We start from the raw sequence: 23,743 nt of genomic DNA, 5'->3' as shown, positions 1-23,743 counted from the left end.
TGATTGATAGATTGTAATAACATTTGTTTAGGGGTGTTAAAATGTAATTTTCTTTTTCAAGGTAATCAGAGTCAATTAATTTTCAACTCTTTAATACCTGGTGATTGTCCTTGATCTATTTATGTCCGCAGTGGTGGCAAAAATGATTACAGTACAATTAGTATCAAATCACAAGTGACACTTTGGTACCTTTCAAAGCCCAAGATAATTTTAGCAAAAATAAAGAAGGGTCCAGTGCAAGAGCAACTGCCCAGCTAAATTTAAGCTGTCTTCTGATTGAAATGCACAAATATCATGTTACTGTGCATCTTCAGCCCCAGCTGCAGCTTTGCAAGAGAGGAATCAAGTAGAGTTGACAGTGAGAGCTGAGAGAGCACAAGAGATTTTGATTATGATAATTTTGAGACTCGTTCTATTTTTGAACACATTCAAATCACAGTGGCCCCTTACTTGGATTTTATTCAAGTCTCCAGATGAGATTTTATTTTTGGAATATTAAATAGTTTAAATGCTAGGAGAATAATTTTTGTCTGGTGCAAAACTGGGCAACTTATCATATCATTTTTTTAAATAACAGTGTTTCTCTGAGAAAAAGGTGTAATAATTTGGGATTTTATAGCAGGCCAATAATTTCTGTGTGGTGGTTTAAGAAAAACAAAAAAAGAAACATTGACCATTGCAGGAGCAAACAGGCACAGGACATATTAAAAGACACTAGAAGAAACATAGAGATGAAATGAACAATATTTAGTTTAATGTATTTCATATGTGATAACTCATGTAAAGAATACACAGACATATTAGAATAAAAGAGGTGGTGGGGGGTGTTTTAAGATACAGCAAATCAGGAGCTGATAAAATTTGCCATGGAGAGCTGGGATGAGAGTTTATCTCACTATTAGGTGTGCTACAGCTCTGTGGGTAGAGATGGCACCAACACTGCTGTGGGGAAGTGGTTTAATTCCCACAGGGGCCACTCATCGTCAAATAAATGCAGTTATTTTACTGTAATGTGCTTTGGACTGAAATGAGAGTGTATTCTAGCTGGCAAACAAGCTGAACTTGTTGGCATGATGCTGTTTGGCTATTTGTACTGACTGAACCCTCAAATGATGATGTTTCGATTATACCAACAGCATTTTCACTGTGCTCTGGATTCATAAATGATGCTGGGTAAAGGACAATTGCAAGAAAGAGAAAATTGAAACCAGAGAGCTCTGAATAAAATGCACACAGGGATGCTAATTTAGACATCTTTTGTGACCTACAGCTAATCCTTGTTAGCTGGGGGGAGGCTGAACATGACTTTCATTTCATTTTATTTTATTTTATTATTTTACTATTTAAAATGGGTAAAATCTTATTTCATTGTAGAGGCGTGTGTAGCGTATTGCTTTGCTCAGCACAATTTTTTTTCTTGCTCTCTCTCTGTTTATCATGACACTACAGCTGTGGGTGTGTGAGCTCCATGCTGGGGACACTGAGAGTTCTCCCACCTTGCACACATGCAGTGACAGGACTAACTGTTTAATTAATATTACCTGACGGGTTGAGCGGTTTTGGTGTCAATGTGAGTTTGTTGGGACAGTTTAACAGCTGGGTGCTGCTGCTGTGTTAGCTCATGCTAACAGGGCATACCTTGAACTGACCATTCTGTGTAGCAGCAGCAACAGAAAGTTTGCTCATCCTCTCCATCAGTGAAGAGGATTAACGTTATGTCAAATGAAGGGGAGGGTTGTCTCTCAGGTAGGTGTCCACCTCTTCCTCTGGGTCATTAGCTTGTTGCGGGATGCTGTAACATTAGTCGTCTCCCAGAAGTAACGTCTTGGCATTGCTCTGGCAGCTCGTACGACTCCAACCTGGGACACCAAGACTCCGCTGTCTCCTCATCTTCCCCCCGTAGCGCTCATGTATTATTTTTAATATGTATTTTTATTGGTTTATCAGATAGTAATAATCAATCAAAAATCTCATGTCAGTTAAGGGGTTAATGGTTAATTATTGACATTCCTACACACAGTCCTATTTGTGATCTTCAATGTTGTGAATGTCAACTATATCTTTATTCACTGATCAAATATGATTCTTCTTTGTGTGTGTACAAAAATCACAAGAAAACTCCAAGGCACTTTTTTAAATGACGAACAAGCTTTATTGTTATGATCATATCAGACTTGAAAGTTTTTTAGGTTTTTGTTTTTAAGTCCAACATGACCATGCCATGACAGTATAAGCAGTATTTTGTGCAGAAGATTGTGCCTCTGAGTTTTCTTGTGATTTTTGTGTCTACATGTATCCTTCTCCAAAGAGCACCTCAAACAAACTCAAATTGAGTTGAGAAAGCGCTTCAACCCAAACACTTTTCTTATCTCTGTGTGTGATTGACCACCCACCATCCTGTCTGAGTGTCCGTCTGGAAAACTATTCTTCCGCATTTTTCTCACAATGGCACAATGTGTCCACCCACTTTTAGCTTTAACCACACATTACATTTTGACTGGTTTTATTGTCGGCTGTCTGAATATTCAGGCTGGTGTTTTTCCACAACACTTGCAAGGAGCTCTGCACTGTGAGCTGCTCCACACCACCTTTAATTTTCTGCACATGTTCACCATTGTACCTTCCTCTTGAAGTGAAGGAATGAGACGACCACATGCCCTCAGTCTGAAAAACTAAATCAAGGGACATATAATGTAGCAGAAAAAGAGGAATGAGAGAGAGTTTTATAGTGTAGAAGTCTGAAGTGTGACATGGAGTGAGGCTGTTTCCCTCTTCTGCTATTTTCTACAAGATTGGCCACCTGTGAGAAAATTAAATTACACAGTGAAAGCTTTATTTATTTGACATGTGCTCTTGCACTGATTTTCTAAAAGGTGTTCTGGTCACAGGGTCAAAATCTGACTTGATAATTACCTGGGGCTGCCTATACCACTGAGCCCTTGGCCATCTGAGGCACACACACACACACACACACACACACACACACTCAACCCCACAATGATTAAGCATACAGCCCCACTCAACAGCCTGGATGAAAGTTAAGAGAGTCAAGGAAAACTGTCCACTGGCTATTTAAAGAGACAGAGTTCACAAGTTCACTGTTTGCTTTTGATGTGCCGCCCAGCAGCTTCACATTTTGACTCTCATTTAGCCATTAAGTCTGTGGTTTGTCGTGAGATGAATTGCCAGGAGTGAAGAGTTAATTTGCATTGTTTCTGAGATGATAACAGAACAATAAAGAAGAATTACAGATGCGCTCTTTTGCATCGCTCCTTTTTTTATGGATTATATTTAATTAGGGATGAAAACAATCAGTCTCAGATGAATCTCAGGTTTAATTAATGGAAGTGTGACAGGAATTATTATTGCGGACCTGAAAATCAATCGAAGACATCAGTGCTTAGTGATCCTGCTACATCTGTCTGTTGTAAATGGGTGGTTTGCTGATTTTATGCCAGTCCTGTTGTCTGAACAGGACTGTTGAAAGCACAAATGACTTGTGCTTTCAGCAGAAACACACTAACTGTTGTGTGACTGTACATCAGCATGCATGGATGTGTACGTGAGCAACTGAGATCAAATTGTGGTGCTCAGCAGTCGAGCATTTTATGACCATGCAGAGCCAGCATCTGCCACCTGGTGGTTAACCTTTGCAAAGACACACAAACACACGTTTCATTGTCAGATTCGCCATTTAAAAAGTGTGCTGTAATTCAGTATACAAATGAGATTGCCCCACACAGATTAATGTGTCATCACATGTGCATACACAGATCTGTATTCAAATTTACACACAGCTTACAATAGATATTCCCCTAAATGCTGAGCTCAGTGTGCCAAATTATCTCCCTTCCCCCAAAGATGCCATCTCCTCCACACTCACCAGTTTCTATCAAACAACTCAAGACAACGGCCCCACAGGGACTATCAGCCTGACACACCAGGAACCTCTCTGACTCTCTGTGTGTCGCTCTCCTCACTGCAGGGTGAAAGAAAGGACAAGGTCCTTTACAGTGACTCAGATGTGCAAAATGTCAGGAATGTTTAAGCATGTTTGTGTTCACAGGCGTAGGATTTCTGTGCAGAACATCAATGGAATTTAGCCTACACACATGATTTCAGATGTGAGACAGAGAGCGTCAGTGCTTTGTGTGTAACAGACAGGGTGTTAGACTTCCGCTGCATGTGCGAGTGCGTGTGTGTTTGTGTTTGTCTCTGTGTCTGACTGCTGTAGCGTGGGCACTCTGCCAGAGTTCCACTGAGCTCTGGTCGTGTTCACAGCTCCGTCCCCTGACATCCCAGTTTGAAGCGGAGCCAACCACAGACTAGAGACATTTTGCAGCACCAATGAGGATGCAGATCATGGCTGTGAAAAAAAAGGGGTGTCAGGTGGCACAAGCCAATCAGGCTGATCTGAAGGCCATCCAGAACTCAGCAGGCTAGTCTGTGAGGTCGGCCTGCCAGACTGCCCGACTGCTGACACCAGAGAGAGGCCACGTGAAGCGTCTCTACCAAGCATTCATTTGTAATTCATCAGCATTCATACAAGTCCACCACACATCCGGCACATATGTCGATGAATTGTATTAGCATTTAAATTAAGCTTAAATGCCTCGGTGAGGAAGACGCTCTGCTTTAATATGAGTGGACAATTGCCTTGTAGCTAGTGCTCATTTCCCTCAGTGGGTCATGACGGAAAGTTTCTTGAGAATGAGTTATTAGAATTCCTTAAAGACTTCCCTTAAGGCCTGTATTCCCTCCTGAACATGGTTATTAGTCCCAACCTCCCACAGAGCCGTCCCTCTGCTGCTGCTGCCACTGCGCTGAATCATTTCAGCACCATGGACAGTTCATCTTAAACCTTCGTTCACAAGCTGGGTTTTTCTTTTTCTTCTAATATTTTCGTGTCCTCCTCCGCCCTCAAAGACACAGCAGGGACATTTGTTTTCAAAATGGGAAAGATTTCCACGCAGACATGATGCTTTACTTGGGCGAACGGAGAAGAGCTGGCGTTGGAAAATGCAGAAAAATAAAAGATAAAAGTGTAGGGAATGGTAGAAATGAATTTCAAATTTCATTTTGTCTTCACATGGACTGGCAGTGATCTATTGTATTTCATTTCCCTCAAATCACCCCTCGCTCACTGACTTTGATCGAAAGTTCTGCCATTCTGCTTCGCTGCTAAGTGCTCTGGCCTTCATCTCGCACATCTAAAAAGCAGGTTGGAGAGTAATTCCATAAATATATTTCATCCAGTGCTCTCTGACATTTCTCAGGAAATCTCATAAACTGAATAAATATTAAATATGTCAGGTTTCTCCCAAGAATATTTTACAAGCGCCCACGTCTGTTGAAGAATTCATCAGTGAGGCTGTAGGAGTGGAGTGTGCTTCATGAGTGTGTTTATGTGTTTCGGTCCACATGTGTAAAGATTGAAACTGCATGTTTATACAAAGCAGCCATTGCATGTAATCCCTCCATGTGTAAATGTATGTATTTGGGTCTCAGCAGCATAAATGTGCTGCATGTCTTTAATGCAGTGGAGTCACAGGGGAGCTGTGTTGATGAGATTGTTGCTGTGATGTGAATGCTCCCTGCTTCCTACATGCAGATAAAATATGACTTGCAGAGAAAACTCTGTGTGTGAGTGTGTGTGTGTTGGGGGGAGGGGGGTCTGTGCTTTTGCCTACAGCCAATGATGTAATTATGTTGAAAACAAATGCAACAACCAAACCCGTTTAGGAAGAGTTACACAAACAAAGTCAAAACAGAGGAATATAAAATCAGCAAACTGAGATTTCTTTCTCATGTTAAGGGGGAGATGATTACCCAGTATGTCACATATAAAAACCTCTGTATGTAGGTTCCATTGTAGTTATCTTTTTGTCTGTATAGTTGTAATTATCTGTGTTTTTGTTGTTTTGCAAGAATCTGACAGATTATCCAGGTCTGCTCTCTGTAAACTGTGTTCTCTCTTTCTTCCTCAGGCCACATCTCTCCGTGGAAGGCCTCCAAACAGGTACGATGATTGAACCAAATGTGTTTCTGCTTCTGTGTGTGTGTGTGTGTGTGTGTGTGTTCAACTTAGAGAAAAAAAGGAGAAGCAGGGAGAGAATGTGCTTCTCTGAACCAGATTTGTTTGCTGAGGCAGAGAGGTATGATTGAAGCGTGTAGGATCAGCGTTTGTCGTCGGCGCTGTGTTGCCTCAGAGATGTTTGGCTTTTGCTTTATTGTGAAATGAGCCAGCCTGTCGTGACCCGCTTATTGGTTTGATCACATCAGATCTCACACCTCGCCAGCTGGGGAAGAGCTCCTCAGATTTATACTTAAACTGCAGCTGCTACTGCTGCTGATTGTATAATCAGCACTCATTCGTGGTATTAGACAAAATATTCAGACATTATGAATTTTATCTCATTCAAGTTTAAATTGTGAATATTTATTTTAACTCGTTATCATAGCCGACCCTGGGCAAAAAGCTCATTTTATTTATTGCATTATTGAGTAGTTGAAGCAAAACATTTAACGCTGTGAGGGTCCAAAGGACAGAGGGATGTCTGTGAGGCAAATTGTGATTTGTGATATTGGACTTTATAAATAAAATTGATTGATTGATTAATTTAACTCACATACTTACATGATTGGAATTTGTTATAATTGTTTAAGTCTGACAGTCATCCTCCATCATCAAGGTTAGCTGACATCATTCTCTGCACATAGTTAGCCTTGCATTTGTCAGCCTTGTATGATTTGAAAACAACATTCAGTGAGATAATTCATCTCTGTAGACATGAAGCAGTGTTTTCACGAAAGCTGACAGAATTTATTTACTACCACACTTTAGTTTGCACATTGAATTCTTAGTAGTTTTACTGGCACCACAGCTGCTGCAGTATAGTATTGCTGTGTTGTTGTTGTTTTCTGCACACATGCTAATATTAGTTCTTATATTTGTACTTGCATAAAAACTGCAGGTCAGTGCTGTGTAGTATTTGAGCTGTTTGTTTCTGTGTTGTTTCCTCCTGCCTGCATGGAGCAGTAACACATGAGCTGCTGCCAGCATTGGATGTCTGTCACAAATGGACTATGTCTGTGACTTGTTAATGTTGTGCATGTTGCCCACACCACAATATACACAATCAATTTCCCTCTGAGATAATGAAATGAATTAATGTATCAATCAATGAGAGGCCAACAGAAGGACATGCACGTTTCCACCAGGTATTGATCCTACAGTAACGTGTCTCCCAAGAAACACGAGCAGCCAAATAAGTTTGACACTTTTGTATTTAAGATCATAAAGTCCAACTCTAAAATGTGTTCTGCTTATTGCAACTTCACTCAGACGATTGAGCTTCACTGTGCAGAATGATGTGCAGAGTTTGACACTAGAAAGCTGTTTTCACACTCATCTGCTGAGAGGAGAAAGTTTCTCTGTGCTCACCTTAAAATCTGACTTTAACACATGGGCGTATGAGCAGGAGCATGTGACACAGGTGGTCACAAAATAGTCTGGAAGCCAATCATAGCTAATCACATGGACTCTACATTGAAGTAGGAGACAACTTGTGTCAAGCAGTCAGACTTCTGAAGTAAAAATGATTTGCATATTCACAGATTCTGGATTTTCAATGAGGAAGAAGTAGCCTAGTAGATCTAAGTGTGTTTTCAACTGGGTGATTTAACTCCCTTTTGAAAAAACAAATCAGACACACGCTATTAATCCAAGCAAAGTTTTCTTCTGTGTCTTAAAATATGTCTGGAGGGGATCTTTGAGAATCAAGCAAATGTTTAAAAAACAAACGTGGTCACATGCAGCGTACGATTTTAGATTGGGGGAATGTAACACAGAGGAATAATGCAGTAAATGAGCTGTAAATTTAAATGACACTATTGGCCCTATTTTTATCGCACAGGCAACAACAAGTGTAAAGCTTCAGGCCTTAGGCACACAGACTGTGTGGGCATCTCCAAGTGCACCTGTCATTTTGGTCCATGTATGTGCAGCAGCGCAAAGTGCAAACAGGCTGGGTGAAGCTGAATATAGATCAGAGGATGTGGTGATTAATAAAAACACTCTGAGTCAGACATATTACTGGTGTCATAGCTCTGAAACAGCTGAGCCAGTCACAGCTACACATGACAACAGCAGCTCAACTCTTTAAGAACTCAAGTTGTCTGAATAGTGCAGAGCAGCTCGACGTGAACACATAGATACTAAGACAGGGAAAATAACTTATATTGATTTATAGAAATATGCTGCTTTACTGAAGTTCCTGCTATAACCACAAGAAACATTATATTATTTATTTCAATTTCAAAGAGTGGTTAATTAAATTATCTTTTTTTTGTTATTAGCATTATTCTGTAATTACTGCATATTTGCTGTAAGTAGTTTGACGTTGTGTCAGAAACCGACATGGTTCTCAGATATCTTTTCTCTGCACCAAGACTATTTTCGACCAAAATACCATAAACTTGCTGTGCACTGCCTCAAATGATTCATCCCACCTGTTTGCACCTCTTCTTCCACCTGTGCACTGTGCACTTTGCTCTGGGCACCAGATTACCTCACTTTAAGATCAGGAGTGTTGCCTGCGCTGGTCATTGCATAGCCACAAACATATGGCTCCATATCTTAAATTAAACATCTGTTTGTATTTTCCTCGTAGTTGCCTGATCAGTGGGACCCACATGGCAGCCCCCAAGCAAACCTGTCTGGCCCAGTTTTGCCACCTGGCACGCCTTTCCCAAATCAGCCACAGCACCGCACATCTGTGCCCGACTCCACCGAGGGTTTCGATCTTAACAAACCTGATCCTTACGACCTTTATGAGAAGTCAAGGGCTATCTACGAGAGCCGACGTGAGTAATTTAACTTAATTAATGTTGATATAAATTTTACATAATATGATGATTTAAAATGAATGTCTGTATTTGTGTCTCAGGTCCAGAGTATGAGGAGGTGGAGGTGCACCTGCTGAGGGAGAAGACCGGGTTTGGCTTCCGCATCCTGGGGGGAGACGAGGCCGTGCAGGCTGTGAGTCCGGACGCCCGTGACAAGGCTCGTATGGGACGGGCTGGACCACACACATATCTAACCTCATACACACCAACCTCGTCTGACCTGCACCTAACTTCATCTTACTCTGCATCCAGTCACACACGTTTACCAACATACACTCCACACACACACACACACACTTACACACAAGCACTTGGTTTTCTCACACTGTCCTAACTGCTCAGTACCTCCCATACTGAAGTAACGCCTTGCTAACTTGTCCACGTGTAAACCAGCATGCAAACTATGATACAGAAGAATGTGGCAGGAGAATATTAGTGAAGGTGGAAAAATGTTAACATGACCCAAAACTAGTTTGCAGCCTGGATAAAGAAATTACTGAGTGATTCCACTGTGTGCCTGTCTCATCCCCCTCACCTTCATCTATGCTGCTAATATTGATTTTCTTTGAACAGATTGTTATTGGCGCTATAATAGAGAACACTCCTGCTGAGCGCGATGGGCGGCTTCGACCCGGGGATGAGCTCATTTCTGTGGATAAAAATGTGGTTGCTGGGAAACCACACAAATACGTAATAGACTTGATGCACGCAGCCGCTCGCAATGGTCAAGTCAGCTTGACTGTGAGAAGGAGAGTGCAAACGCCTGGTGAGGACATGTTTTGTTTTTTTGTTTCTTTCGCACTTTACCAGGACTGGAGAACAAGCTGCACTTTTCACTGGCAGCAAATTAAAAAAGGCAGTTTGGACAGGACACACATGCTGACAATCTGTGTGCTGGATCAGTGTGTACTCACCCACACATCTATTCTGTGATAGTATATCATGCATATACAGTGGCAACAGTAGGCTACACATAAAAATGGCCGCCGTTCTGAACATCCTGCTGTGTTGTTTTGAATGGGAATGTCCGTTCTACTCTCTAAGGCTTCATAGTGTATAATTGCGACATCACAGCTTCACAGAAATCCTGACAGCTCGTTTAAAGGCACAGTTTCTGAATACAGACTGCAGTATTTCTCTGTTAATTGAGTGGATACGTTGCAGTGTTAATATAGCACCTAGTCCTGCTTTACATTAAACTGTGACATGTACATCTGACTTTTCACTGTATGGGACCTTCAAAATAAAACACTAATGGGTGATGGTCAGGGTTGCTGATCTGGTAAATTAGGCTGTGTCTGTACGAGCTCCTATTTGTATCCTAGTGCGCACACACCTGACACACCGTCTGTTTATGGGCATGTTTTGGAAAAACCAGACACTTAAGTGTTTCTCTGTATTTTCAGTATTAACTCAGTGTGCCACAGACAATGTGTGCACCGGTGCCACTCGCAATCAGCCAGTTATTGTACAAAGACAAACACTGAACCAGATGTGTTCAAGAAGAGCAGTAACATACTATATTTAACGTGTGTGTCACTGATGCTGCAGACTGTGTGTTACCTGTGTAGTAGACCTGTAAGTGATCAACTGTGCGCGATACGCGGTGGATTCAGAGCAGCCAAAAACGTTGGTATGTGTTGTTGTGTTCTCTGTTGCTGGTTGACATGTAAAACAACATGAGGAAGGAGATGTTCAGTGAGCATCTGGTGAGTCGGTTCACACTGCATATTAAGGGGATGATGATCAGTCATTTGATGAATCATTACAAAAATTGAGGAGGGCAAATTTCCATCTTTAATCTATTTTTTAAAAAAATAACATAATAATTTGCAAATAAGAAATGCCTAAAAACCCTCCTTGGAAATTAGCATTCGACAGGCAGCATATCACAGGAAATAATTACAGCTATGTAATATACACTATTTGTATTTATCTGTCAATAATTTTGGACATAAAAAATAATAGAAAACATAGTTTAGCACAGTGCTTGACAACAAAACCCCCATCTGTTACGCAATGATTGAGTTAGTCATAAGACACTCACACATTCACACGCACACACTCACACCAAGAATATTTATTCATAATACATGCAGGCATTCACAAACACTATCATTAACAGGGTGAGAGCATACACTCATTTAATATGGCTTAGAGTTGTCATAAGTCAAAAAGATAACGGAGAAAATGAACACAAATTATGAGAACAAAGTAAAACAAGCAGTAATCATAAATGTGATTACATAATTGATCCATCCTTTGTTTACTCTATAAGTACTGCAGCACAATCAGTTTGTGTGCAGTGCAGTTGCAAGGTCATATACCTACACAAGAGTCCTACCTGCCCAGTGACAAACAGACAAGCAAAAAAATTACTTTGACAGAGTTCCTGTGGGAGGTAGAGAAGTGCACTGTAACGTGCAAAACACGCTGCTAAACTGGAATTCCTCCAACGGCTTCATCAGAAGCTGCTTACTCTTAAAACAAGCTTTAAAATGAATCGCAACTGAGAGTAAATTGGTCACATTGTACAGTAACAGAGATGCTGCTTTGACTCATCCTATCTCCTCTCCTGCTTCCTCTCCTCCAGGTGAGCTGTGTCCTGTGAATGGCCGCAGCCCCGGCTCTGTGTCAACACAACACAGCTCTCCACGCAGCGATGCGGCCTCGGCTTCAGGCCCGCCAGCAGTCGCCGTCCCGACTGCCACCTCTCCTCCAGAGGGATCCGCCCTGCAAACCAGTGATGTGGTCATTCACCGCAAGGAGAATGAGGGCTTCGGCTTCGTCATCATCAGCTCCCTGAACAGACCGGAGAATGCCACCGTCATCAGTGAGTTGTTTCTGTCTCGAGCCCTGAAGGTTGTCACTGAACGCAAATGGTGATTTGTAAATCCTGATGACCAAACATCCTGAAGGCAGTGACTAGAGTCCTAGAGTGATTTTTTTTATGGGGTTTTGCTACTATTTCAATTTAAAGGGATACTTTAGTGATTTTCAATCAGCTTTGTATCCTAACAATGCGGGTAGTATGTGTAAATGAACTGTGGTTAATTTCCCTCCATCCTACCAATGCCCACATCTTCCTGCTCATCTCTCAGCTCAAATAAAAAATGAGGCAGCACTGATCAAATACAAACCAACATTCTGTTACTGCATTGTCTATTTCACTCCTAAAATGTCTTCAGAAACATATTTTAGTGCACTGTTTGGCTGTGTTATGAGAACTTGTGAACAGAAAGTGAGATGTTGTTACCTGGATTGTAAAAATGGAGGCAATTCAAATATGAACCAAGATTCTATTACTGTTTTTTAGCCCAAGATGTTTTCAGAAACATATTTTAGCTTACTGTTTCACTTTAACTAGAGATCATTTGTTACCAGTCGGCAACCAAATTGTTTCCTATGTCGAAACGGACAAGCCTGCATTCGGTCACCCACCAGCGTGAGTGTTTATTGGTGCGGTGTGTTGCAATGCGTTCTGGAAGTTGGAGGTTTTCTACCTGCTGAGCAAAAATGAGTGCCACAGCCCTTTTCCTCTGTTTTCTGTCATGTAGTACCAATTTCAGAAGTATTTGCGTCCTTCCACTGCATAGACAGCCCAGTTCTTTCAAAAGACCAAATTTCCAGCAGTGAAATACTTCTTTAAGTATAATTTACATTTTATTGATTGTTTTAAATGTGTTTAAAATATATTAAATGTTTTTTTTACCACACAATGCTAGCTGTGTTTGTACTGCATATCCACTCAAGAAACAGGGTCAGAAGTATATTATCCATTATATCTGATTTACTAATAACCACTGGGCTTCATGTTCCTTAACTAATTTGCTTGAGTGGTGTTTTTTAGCCCGTCCAGTATCCTCAGAAGTTTTATTAGCTGAGGTCAAACTGAAATTGACTTGTTTTTTAAGTTTAGCTTTTTTTTTAATTTAGTCTTAAATTCATCTTTATTTCATGCCAAGGTAGTATTAAGAGCATTTAAAAGTCCTACATTTGGCTTTTTTAAACATATGTTTGCACTAACGACAGCTGGTATCTGTTAACAGATTGTGGGATTCTTGACTCAGTGTGGTCTGATTGCACACTGAGGAGTTTTTTAAAAATATTTCCTCCTCTAAGTTTCTTCATACACCTGAATATAGAATATGCATACCCCAGAACTGGGTCTGGTATACAGTAGTCATTATAATATCAAACATTAGTTCAGGATGTAACTGTGCATGTTCAACACTCCCTCGGGATTTCTCTGCTTGGGGGTCCAGAAATGTTTCATATTGAAGTGGAAATTTTCAGTTTTCTGTATTTTTCTGTCTGTGTGGAAAGTGTTGATAAAAGCTGAAACTAAAAAACAGTTTTGTTGAGATGTTTTTGTCATAAAATAGTCATAAACACTTTTATAATCGCATTTCTCTTCAGGTTTGAACAATGTAAGTGCCTATGTGCAGTGACAGTGCCTCATAAGGAATTTGGAAGTGTAAGTTTAAAAACTGGCTGCGCTGTTTGAAACTGTTTGATCAAAGGCGAGGTTCATGTTGTAATACAACTCTGAATGATATTCCCCCCACTTCAGCGTTGAGTTTTATCAGTACCGTTTTGACATCATTCTTTGAAATTGCCACTGACAGCCACCTTGTTATTGCCTGTTTCCAGCTGTGCCCCATAAAATAGGACGTATCATTGAGGGCAGCCCTGCGGACCGATGTGGGAAGCTGAAGGTGGGCGACCGGATCCTGGCTGTGAATGGGCAGTCCATCATCAGCATGCCGCACGCAGACATTGTCAAGCTCATTAAAGATGCCGGGCTAACAGTCACACTGCACATCATACCAGAGGAGGGTGAGTGTTTGCGTGTGTGACTGAAAACCAAATTCGCTCTTCAGTTTTTGTGTGGCAGCTTGTTATTTTTCCCGTATAGAAGAAAATTCTCTGAAGTCAGTCTGCCTTGGCGTATATGGATGTATTTTATTTTGCTCAGCCAAGGAAATCCTCACACACAAAATGTCTTGTGAAGTAAAAAGGCAGTTTCACATACAGTGAGTCAGAGAGGAGCACAAGGTGAGGGGGAGTGGTGTTCCTCAAATGTTCTGGTTATGGTGACTATGATCTTGACACTTCAGCCAGAACCACAGCCTTATCTGATGACACTGAGACGTTTTAGTCTTCTATTTTAAGCAGTATAACAAGGCTAAAGGTTGGTGGCCCGTTCAGGTTACACAGCAGATAATTCAGTAGATTTCTCAAATGTATTTCAGGTGAATCCAGTATTGCAGTCTTGTGCATCTTGAGTATGTTTCCCTTGTCAGTCTGTTCTTAATCCCTCCCCTCAGAGTGAAGCAATATTACACAAAGGGTGTGCTTTACTGGTGCAAGTGCCTCAGCTCTGCGGCATCACCGTTGCCCCAGTCATGACAGTAAAGCTCACCCTCTTGTGTAATGCTGCGATTATACAACAGTCACCAACAGAATGAGAGATATAATTAAAATGTATTCATACTGTGGGACCATTCGCTCTCATATTAAAACACTTCTTTTGCTGGTGTTATCTCTGTTTCCATGGAAACACATGGGGTTTGTCTAATCAGTTATATCAGTAGACTCCTATGTAATTAAAGCAAGTTTATTACTCCAGCAAGTAGACTGACTCTTAGTAACGACCTAGCAACAGAGATGATTTCTAGTCCCTGTTGAGTCAGCCAGCCGACTTGAGCTAACATTAATGCTTTGTAGAGATAAATACCACACACATAAAGACACAACTGCCTAGCTAGCTCAGTCTTGTTGTAACTAAGATATATGCAAAAAAATAATTTTCCATGGTCAGAATTAGCTACTAATTAAGCAAACTACACATGTAGGGTAACTTTAGGTTAGCGCTATGTCATCAACTCATCATCGAGTCACCGGCACAGCTCACGTGAGCCAAACATTTCCCATAACAGTTCAGAGCGTTGTCAATTCCAACAGTTAAGTTTTATTGTAAAAAGATAGATCTTATCATTTCCAAAACTCACAACATATTTCCATCTTATAAAATATTCAGTTTCGAACCGCATTTGTTGGTATGTAGCTTTAAAAAACATTTTCTCAGCAGTCACAAAACTGTTTGCTCTCCAGCTTGCAGCAGTCTAACAGCATTGTAAATTATATTCATTAAAGAAAATTGATTTAAATCAAAATTAACAACATAATGATCCACTTTGTATCAATGTTGAAGCCGTATGGTTTTTGATTCAGCTCTGAAAGTTTCAACATTGCCATGGAAATGGCAGAGTAATATTTTAAGTGATGAGAAAGGTCTGCATTCCAGCTGGTTTGATCTCATTCAAAATGTCTCGTTGACAAATCAGATCGCTTGGTCGGATGTACTTGCTGTATAATTTGACATCTTCCACACAGGTGAAAACTTGTCTCCCCTTCTGTCCATCACAGGTTCCCATTCTGGCCCCAGCTCAGAGAAGCAGAGCCCCATGACCCAGAAACACAGCCCCCAGACTCAACCCAGCCCTGTAGCCCAGCCCAGCCAAGGAGGCACCCAGCCCAGCCAAACCACCACTCAGACAGGTCAAACACCTGCCCAGCCTGGCCAGACACCAGCCCAGACGAGCCAAACAGTGACTGGCCCACCTGCACCAGCAGCCTCCCAGCCTGCACCAGCTGGAACCCAGCAGAGCCCAGTCACCCAGCCCACTGGCCCCCCTCCACAGCTCTACCTCCACGACGGCAGGTAAGACGGCGCTAAGAGGGATGTTCTTGTTTGTACTCAGCAGGAGCGTTTTGTAAAATCCCTAAGCGTAGTGTGTCTTGGTGACTGGAAGAAGACGGAGCAAGGAGTTTTCAAAGGCGACAGATATCAGAAGGTGTCTTCAGATGAGTGCGTGCCATCCCCTACTTGCATGCCAGTGAGTTCAAGAGAACACCTGTGTCTGCAGACAACTTTTATCCCAGTCAGACTCTCAGTCTCATGCTGGTTTCTACTTTGTTGCGTAACACCACTTAGCTCTTACAGTGTCAGTGAATAATTTACTGAAAGGTATCTCCTCTATAATGCAGGAACTCAGCGATCAGGCCCTCTCCCATTCAAAACTATGGAAGTATGCGTGCGTGCATGGATGGGTGTGTGCATGTGAGTCTCAGATCAAGAGGAGCACTCCCGGAGCTGTGGATTTATGCCCATCTTACAAGTGGGAGCTTGATAAAAGTTTAAAACAGAGAGTGATATTTCCATCCTTTTTGTGCTGCACACACTTCATCAAACTGGACTCAAATGTTACTCTACATAAATCTACACTGCAGGGCTGGGCAATATGTCCCTAAAATAGTATAATGATATTTCAAAGTATTTTTGTATTAATTATATTTTTGATGATTTGACAAAATACTACAAAATATTTTATTATTAATTTCAAGAACACATAATTGCAAGAAAATAAGTTTTATAGTTTTATATGACTGCGTAAACTTAGTTATTTTTAAAATCTTTTTACTGAGCCTTTCAAACATATTCATACACTCATCATAACAACATATAACACTACTCAGCAGGGTATACGAAGCTCCGTACAAAAGTGGACATACATACAAATACAGTTACAGAATAAAGCAGACACTCTGGGGTCAGGAGAACCCAAACTTAATGTTCGGGTTTAAAATGATGTTCAAAATAAGAGAGGAAAGGCTTCCAGACCTTAAAAAATGTTTGTGCAGAGCGCCTGATGGAGTATCTGAGTTTTTCAAGCTTGAGATGTGCCATAACACTTTCCACCCATTTACTGTGAGATGGTGGTTTGGTGGATTTCCAGTGAATTAACACTAAACATCGTGCCAGTAATGACAGAAAAGCATCACCCTGTGCACCTCTAAGTGCAGACACTCCCAAGCATTACTCCAAATAATGCGATTCCTGGATCTGGACATATCTCCTTTCTACAAATGGTAGAGAATGTTTCAAAGATGGCCGACCAGTATAGTACAAGACTTGGGCAGCTCCAAAATGAATGGAACAGAGTGGCTTCATCCTGATGACAGCGAGGACAGGTCTTATCTAATCCTGGGAACATCTTTGCTTGTCTGCTTCTACTGAAGTGTAATCTGCGTAAACGTAACGCAGACATATAAAACTACACATTCTTTTTACCCGTTCTTCTCTTTTGGAAAAATCCCAAAAATTGAATTGTTTTTTTCCACCTGGACCTGAAGCTGTGATGCTATAATGATATTACTTCTCCTCTATTCTTCCTGCTGTTAACTCAGCATGGGGATCAGACACAGACTTTTGATAGGCTGTGATATTACGAAGAATATCGCACATTCACAGGTACTGACCCTTTTTGTGAAGCTTGACGTAGGCTTACATTAAAACAGGCTTATGACTAAGTGACCTGGCGACATCATTTCTTGCGTGCACATGGGGAGAGAGGGAAAGATCGAAGCCATGATGCTGCCAGAGGAGCCACTAACTTTCTCTGAGCAGCTTGTCACTAAAAGGGTCTGAAAAGTTCGGGCTGTAGTCTCGGATGTCCACACTACTGAAGCCACTCCCCGTTTTGAACTTAACTCCTGCTTGGTGGGGCTAATGGCAGTTTTTCTGTCAGCCATGTTTGCTGTTGCTGTAAGTAATGGTATGACATCATCATGTCAACAAGTCAGAATATTGCTATTATCATATTTTTTTTATCATATTAAAAATAATATTGGTATCATCATGAACTATATGATACGGCACACCCATACTACACAGGTAGGGAAACTGTCCACTTTCAGAAGAGAAGACACATGTGGACATGTGAGGACATCTCCGTCTTTAAAGCTTCTTCAAACCAACGCTCTCCCCATCACAGCACAAACTGCTCGTTTATTATGTTGCCTTCTCTCTCCGAACAGGTCAGAGGTAAAAGCCAGACAGGACGTCAAACCTGACTTCCGCCATCCTCCATTCACTGATTACAGGCAACCTCCGGTAGACTATCGTCACCCACCAGTTACTGATTACCGGCAGCCGCCGACGCTGGACTACAGACACCCACCCGGTCTGCTGGACTTCAGACAGCACCCTGCAGCTGCACAGTTCCCTCTGGGGTTGCCTCCTGACTTCAGACCACAGGTACAGATAGACCAAGAACCATCTGCTCACTTTAACACTGTGCTGACACGGCACACAGTCATGCCCCCACACTGTGGAGAGGCTGTTGGTAATCTTTGTTTTCAACATAATGGTCATACACTGTTATTTGCGGTGGGTTTGTTGCAAGTTGCCTATTTTTTTTCTGCAGGACTATGATTACTTCACGGTGGAGCTGGAGAAAAGTACAAAGGGTTTTGGCTTCAGCATCCGCGGCGGCAGAGAGTACAAGATGGACCTATTTGTGCTGCGCCTTGCTGAAGATGGTCCTGCCATACGTAATGGAAGGATGAGGGTGAGATGACCAAGTTGAAAAAGCTTTTTGGGAGATAATTGGGATTGCTGCCAGTGAAAAATGTTGTTTTGTTGGAGAAATTAATCCAGTCACAGACGTGCAGCAAGAATTAGCAAAATCTTGGCATCCATTTAAAAACAAGCATGTTGCGTGATATATTTATTTCACAGAATTTAAAGATGGTGTTAAAATTAATAAAGCACAGACTGTCGCCTTTTCAGAGACGACAACACTGCTGTTTTTTGTCTGCAACATGCTTATTTTCTATCACTCCTGTTAATTTAAATCTTACTTTACTGTCTGCTCTGTAGTCTTCATGGAATAGCTTAAAGGTTAGGGGAAGAGGGGAAGTAAGTAAGTATAAGTGCATGTGAACTCACTGACTGAGAAGCCCTCTGCTCACCCTGAGCATTTCCTGTTGAGGTGCACTTGAACAAGGCACTTAATGGCACTTATTCCCCAGTCGCTCCAGTTGAGCTCCCACCAGCAGACGACGGTGGATGTGTAGAAGAGTCAACTTTCCGTGGATAAACAGAAGCTGACACAAATCGACCCTGTCCTCTGTGTGTTTCCTCCAGGTAGGGGATCAGATCATAGAGATAAACGGGGACAGCACTCGGGACATGACTCACGCCCGCGCCATTGAACTCATCAAGGCGGGAGGCAGGCGGGTCAGGCTGCTGCTAAAGCGAGGCACAGGACAGGTGCCAGAATATGGTGGGTTTTCCCGGCACAAAGTCTCTTAACGACCAACTCTCCTTAATCTCTGACTTGATCTCTTTCTCATTTTCATACTTGAGATTCATTGTTTGAGGTTCAACATCACTGTTTTTCAACCAGAATGGCTTTTTCCTGCAAATGCTATATGTTTTACTCAAGAACATATTAACATGCATTAATATCTCTCTGCATTTTACTCCTCACTCCGCAGTCTTCTTTACTCTCGTCTGAAATTACACTTGTCTTTACGTGTTCAACTATTTTGATCAGACAGTAGAATAACAGCCTTCGTGTGTTGTAACCCCTCTGCTTTAAGTCTAATGATTGGTATAGGCTTTTACTTGCCTTCCCTCAGGAATGGTACCTTCCAACCTCTCCATGTGCATGAAAGGTGACACACTAAGCTCCCCCTATTTCTTCCTAATGGGCCACTCTAAAGACACGGTTTGTAATAAAAAACTGCATGTCTCTCTCTCTCCATACTGATTAATCTGTGTGCAGTGTAGCTGTGCTCTCGGCATGCATTTGTGTATGCATGATCGTGAGTTTATGCATGGGAAAATAGCTGCCGTCTGTGTGTGTGTGTGGGGGTGCTTCTGCGTGTTGTAGTAAGAGAGCAATATGGTTTGAAGTGACCCTCCAGATGAAATTGTATCATCCTGAAGAGGGCTGTGAAGTAGACTGTGTGAAATCAGTCTGCTCAGGATCAGTCTGTCACACAACTACAAATATGGTAATTGTTTTCAGGCACTAAATGAATCCTGTCACACACGTCTGTTTTTGTAGAAGTCGTGTAGATTAGCCTGGACATGTAGAGGCCTACGTGGTCTGGTGTGTGTGCTGCTCACACACATTTGCATGCAAGTTTGCCTGATGATACATTAGGATGTGGTGATTAGTTGTATTATTGTGTACATCTGTCTCTTTCTCTCTGATCGTTTCCTCTCCTCTTTCTCTCTGTGTGCATGTGCATGCTGCTCTGTGCCACTCTGCTTTATCTCAGTCCACCTGAGTGTGTTTTCTTCTCCCCTGACAGACTGTGCCGGCCCCTGGGATTCCTTTTCTACAGCCCACTCTGCCCTGCAGGAAGTGACCCTTGAACCCTACCCGAATCCATTGCTCTCATCCCATCCAGCCTCAGCCCCAGACTCCCCTCATCAGCTCCCTCTAGAGGCCACAGTGTGCATGGCAGACAAAGCTCCACAGCTGACAGACCACAGCTCCATTAGAGGGGCTACAGGTGGCAGGTCCACCCAGCAGAAGTGCATCATCAGGGGGCAGGGAACCCCTCAGGGGTCTGGAGAGGTGGACTGTGGACCAGGCGACAGACAGCCTCGGGCTTTGCCTCCCAAAGCTGTCCTGGTGGGGAGGTCCGTTGAAAGAAGAGAGAGGCAGAGGGAGACTTGCTCCCCCTGCTGTGAGAGAAAGGGCCTGCACACTCAGGCGATGAGCACTGTCTGGCCCTGGGACCCATATGTGAGTGTGAATTTGAATGGAGCCTCTCTAGGCAGTGGAGATGGACATGTCAGCCTCCAGGAGAGGCTGGTGTCCAGAGGTCTGTTCCCCAGAGAGGATGATAGGGCCAGCGGCCATGGTGGGCTCTGCTGCCCCTCTAAAACCATGGAAGAGCCTCCTGCGAGGAGCGCAGCAGCCTCCCCTGGGCCCTGGAACATCCCTGGGTCTGACAAACTGCCTGGCACCCTGAGGTCCTGGACCTCCACAGTCAGCAGGTAGAACGGATCTCGCTGGTTTGGACCGGATCACACTGTCTGGCTCCTCATTCAGTTCACCATCGGATGTGTGAGAAAAGCAGTAAATCTCCCTCACCCTCTCTTTCTGTCCTGTTTTCTTCTCCATCTACTTCTAAGATCATTTTTTATGTTTCATTTGTTCTTACGAGATAATTATTACACCGACCACCTTAAAAAACAGAGGAACTTTCACAGCTATTGTAACATACAGTGTAAAACTGATGGATACAACTCCATAAGTAGGCGTTTTGGACCCTCAGAAGTGACAGTTAATGTTCTGATCACAGATGGAGCAACGATGTCTGATTCTGAGTGGAGCTGTGCTTTCGACGCGTACCTTTAAACTGCTCGACCGTATCTGGCTCAGATTGGTTTGTGCAACGTAACCTCAGATGGAACAAGGTTCCTCGCAGGAGAGAGACATATGTACATCCAAGAGATTTACTTTTGCTCCATTTTCTCCGTGCAGCGGGAAGAGTGAGACAACAAATCTGTCAGAGGGAGGCAGTGACTCTGATGCTCCTGGAGGACATGGCACTGAAACAAGTGACAGCCCGGCGAACCCGACATATGTTAGATCTCACATGCCTACCAATATATCATATACTGTAAATGTAAAGATGTGAAAAATATGTACATTTGGTAATCTCAAAAACATACCTGTTGGTGTTTTTGAGGCAGTGTTGTAGTTAGATACATTGTAAAGAAAAGAAAAAAAAACACCAGGACAGTATTTTAGGATCACTATTTCCATGGGCTCGTCTATTACTACATATCAAAGACTGTGCAAGTCACCAAACCCAGGCCGCTGAGGGAGGCAGCGGTCGTGCGCATGGATAAAAACCACCATGTTCTTATACAGGGACTCACATGTCTTTTAGAGGTAGAACATAGAGAGGATATCCTCTGTGGAGATGACCAGTTGGTACTCGTGTGAGACAAAAAGAAAATCCTTTTTTTCATCAAATTGAACTTTTGAGTGACTGAAAACAGTTGGCTTAGTAAGAACTCATAATACTGTTCTGAGTTATGTACACAACTTGATCACAAGTCAACCATGCAGTCATTGTGCAGAATTATAAGCCGTGTTGTATTCATTTAATGCTCAACGGAAGAATTTTGTCCAGTCTATATTTCCCATTTCTATGCCTTTTACTGTGCTAAGTGTACCACATCACTGTGGGAGAGGGGCATCGGTGTGGGGAAGAGGAGGCCGATGGTTATGAGGTGGGGCGGAGTGCCTTAACTCAAACTAATGCAGAGCTGTTGCCGTTGTGATTTGTTTTGGGAACTGAATGCAAAACAGATGTTAATGACCATGCACACATATCAGCAAACTGTTGAGTTGTGGAGCCTGTTTTCTTCGGACTTAACACCAAGCAGTATATATACAGTTATCTTGATGCACTCTTATCAATGTCAATGATTGCCCTTGTCCCCTAGTGCTTAAAAAGGGGGGATACAATGTAGCCTGTAGCATTACATCCTCTTCTAAGAGTCATCTGGGAGAGCGGAGCTGTGAACGTTTATCCAGACAGGGTCATTATCACAGTGGGCCGTGGTTTCTGTCGCTTCAGATGAGTCTCATTTCAGCTTTATTTGTCTGTTCTGTAAAGAAAACGAGTTTGTATTGTCACAGGCAGAACTATTGCTCGCTGAATCTGTACCCAAAATGATCCGCGGAACACAAAGTCATTTAGACGTGTGTTTGATCACGGGGTTTTGATACCGGCAGAGTCGAGGCATGCTGCTATTAAACTGAAAGATGAAGTCACTATCCTCCTGCATTTCTCCATTTTGATATCATCCATCTCCCTCTACAAGATGTTTGCTCTCATTGAAAAAATAATCACTAGAGCTTTTAAGTACCAGAGGATCAGACGAGTTTAAAAAAAAGAATCACATTGCATTGTGACAATTTGACTGAATGCAGCACGATGGCACATCCAAGCTGTGCGTATGTAAACTGGTACAGGCCTACTGGTTAACTGCTTTTTGCAAGACAATGCACCTGCAGACTGGGACACGAGTATGACCTCGTGCATAAAGCTTCACCAAGACTGATTTTAACCCACAGTGGTTTCTGGGTATAAACACGTGGTCTGGATGTTTCTGAGCCGACTCGAGAAGTTGACTGTGGTTCATGTGATAAACCGGTGACCATGTTAGCGAGGAGCATGACAACATGCCGTTAGGCTGTAGAAATGTGTTTACTGTATGTACAAATGTCACAGTTCAGAAAAGGTGAAAGAATAATGTCATCCAGCCCTCTGTCTCCGTCCAGGCCGTCCCCCTGCCTGCTGTGAGTGATTTTGTATACAAAAACAAAAAACCTGCTTTATTGGAACCTGTGAAGGATGGCACGTTCATAAATCCCCATTGAGATCAAGTATAACTGTGTAGTGTTAATTGTGTATTATTCACCTTGTACAGCTGTATTCCTACAAATATGGTTTACTGTATCATTGATACTGTAGTTTCAAAGACGTGAACTATTTTTATGAAATGCGACAGTACTGATATATTACATTTTGCTAAAAAACAAAAAACTTGTTTACTGAAAGATATTCTGAAATACTGTCAAATAAACTCTTGACATGGTGTAAAATATTTTTTTTGTAGAGATTGTTTTACTTGTAGCCACAGTGGTGAGACCAGAGCTATCAATGGATTTATCAGCAACAATTAATTGTTAAGAGTTGTTTATAAAAGCAAAAACGGTAAATATTCTCAGGTTCCAGCTTCTTAAATGTGAGGTTTTTTTGCTGCTTTTCTGTGTTTTATATATCTCTTAATCGAATATTTTGGACAAGGTTTCTACAACTAAGGGACTTTTTAAGACTTTTTAGTGCAACATAGAATTAAAACTGATTGATGAATCAATTACTTAGGGTTAGGGAAAATCTTGCTCTTTATCATGATGTAAAACATGACTTTTTTGGTCCAGTG

General features: G+C 42.1%; 1 protein-coding gene across 9 annotated transcripts in view; it reads left to right on the top strand.

Moving 5' to 3' along the window:
• The window catches only part of magi2b (membrane associated guanylate kinase, WW and PDZ domain containing 2b), a 107,358-nt gene extending 85,840 nt beyond the window's left edge, over positions 1 to 21,518 (top strand). For 3 of the 9 annotated variants that reach the window (XM_033634983.2, XM_033634987.2, XM_078167988.1), the window contains 11 exons: positions 5,988 to 6,019; positions 8,673 to 8,865; positions 8,949 to 9,064; positions 9,481 to 9,673; positions 11,501 to 11,740; positions 13,561 to 13,746; positions 15,340 to 15,634; positions 17,791 to 18,010; positions 18,180 to 18,323; positions 18,902 to 19,040; positions 20,080 to 21,518. In XM_033634983.2, coding sequence (XP_033490874.2) covers positions 5,988 to 6,019; positions 8,673 to 8,865; positions 8,949 to 9,064; positions 9,481 to 9,673; positions 11,501 to 11,740; positions 13,561 to 13,746; positions 15,340 to 15,634; positions 17,791 to 18,010; positions 18,180 to 18,323; positions 18,902 to 19,040; positions 20,080 to 20,777 — 2,456 coding nt within the window. In that variant the 3' untranslated portion in view covers positions 20,778 to 21,518. Of the gene's footprint in view, positions 1 to 5,987; positions 6,020 to 8,672; positions 8,866 to 8,948; positions 9,065 to 9,480; positions 9,674 to 11,500; positions 11,741 to 13,560; positions 13,747 to 15,339; positions 15,635 to 17,790; positions 18,011 to 18,179; positions 18,324 to 18,901; positions 19,041 to 19,376; positions 19,488 to 20,079 lie in introns of all 9 variants that reach the window. The other 6 variants (XM_078167990.1, XM_033634990.2, XM_033634988.2 and 3 more) reach the window with 6 other exon arrangements.
• The last annotated feature ends 2,225 nt before the right edge of the window (positions 21,519 to 23,743 follow it).

Source organism: Epinephelus lanceolatus, chromosome 5 (genome assembly GCF_041903045.1).
Source record: "Epinephelus lanceolatus isolate andai-2023 chromosome 5, ASM4190304v1, whole genome shotgun sequence".
In the NCBI taxonomy this organism is placed as follows: domain Eukaryota; kingdom Metazoa; phylum Chordata; class Actinopteri; order Perciformes; family Serranidae; genus Epinephelus; species Epinephelus lanceolatus.
The sequence above is the reverse complement of the archived record's forward strand: the minus strand, read 5'-3'. Positions and strand labels throughout refer to the sequence as shown.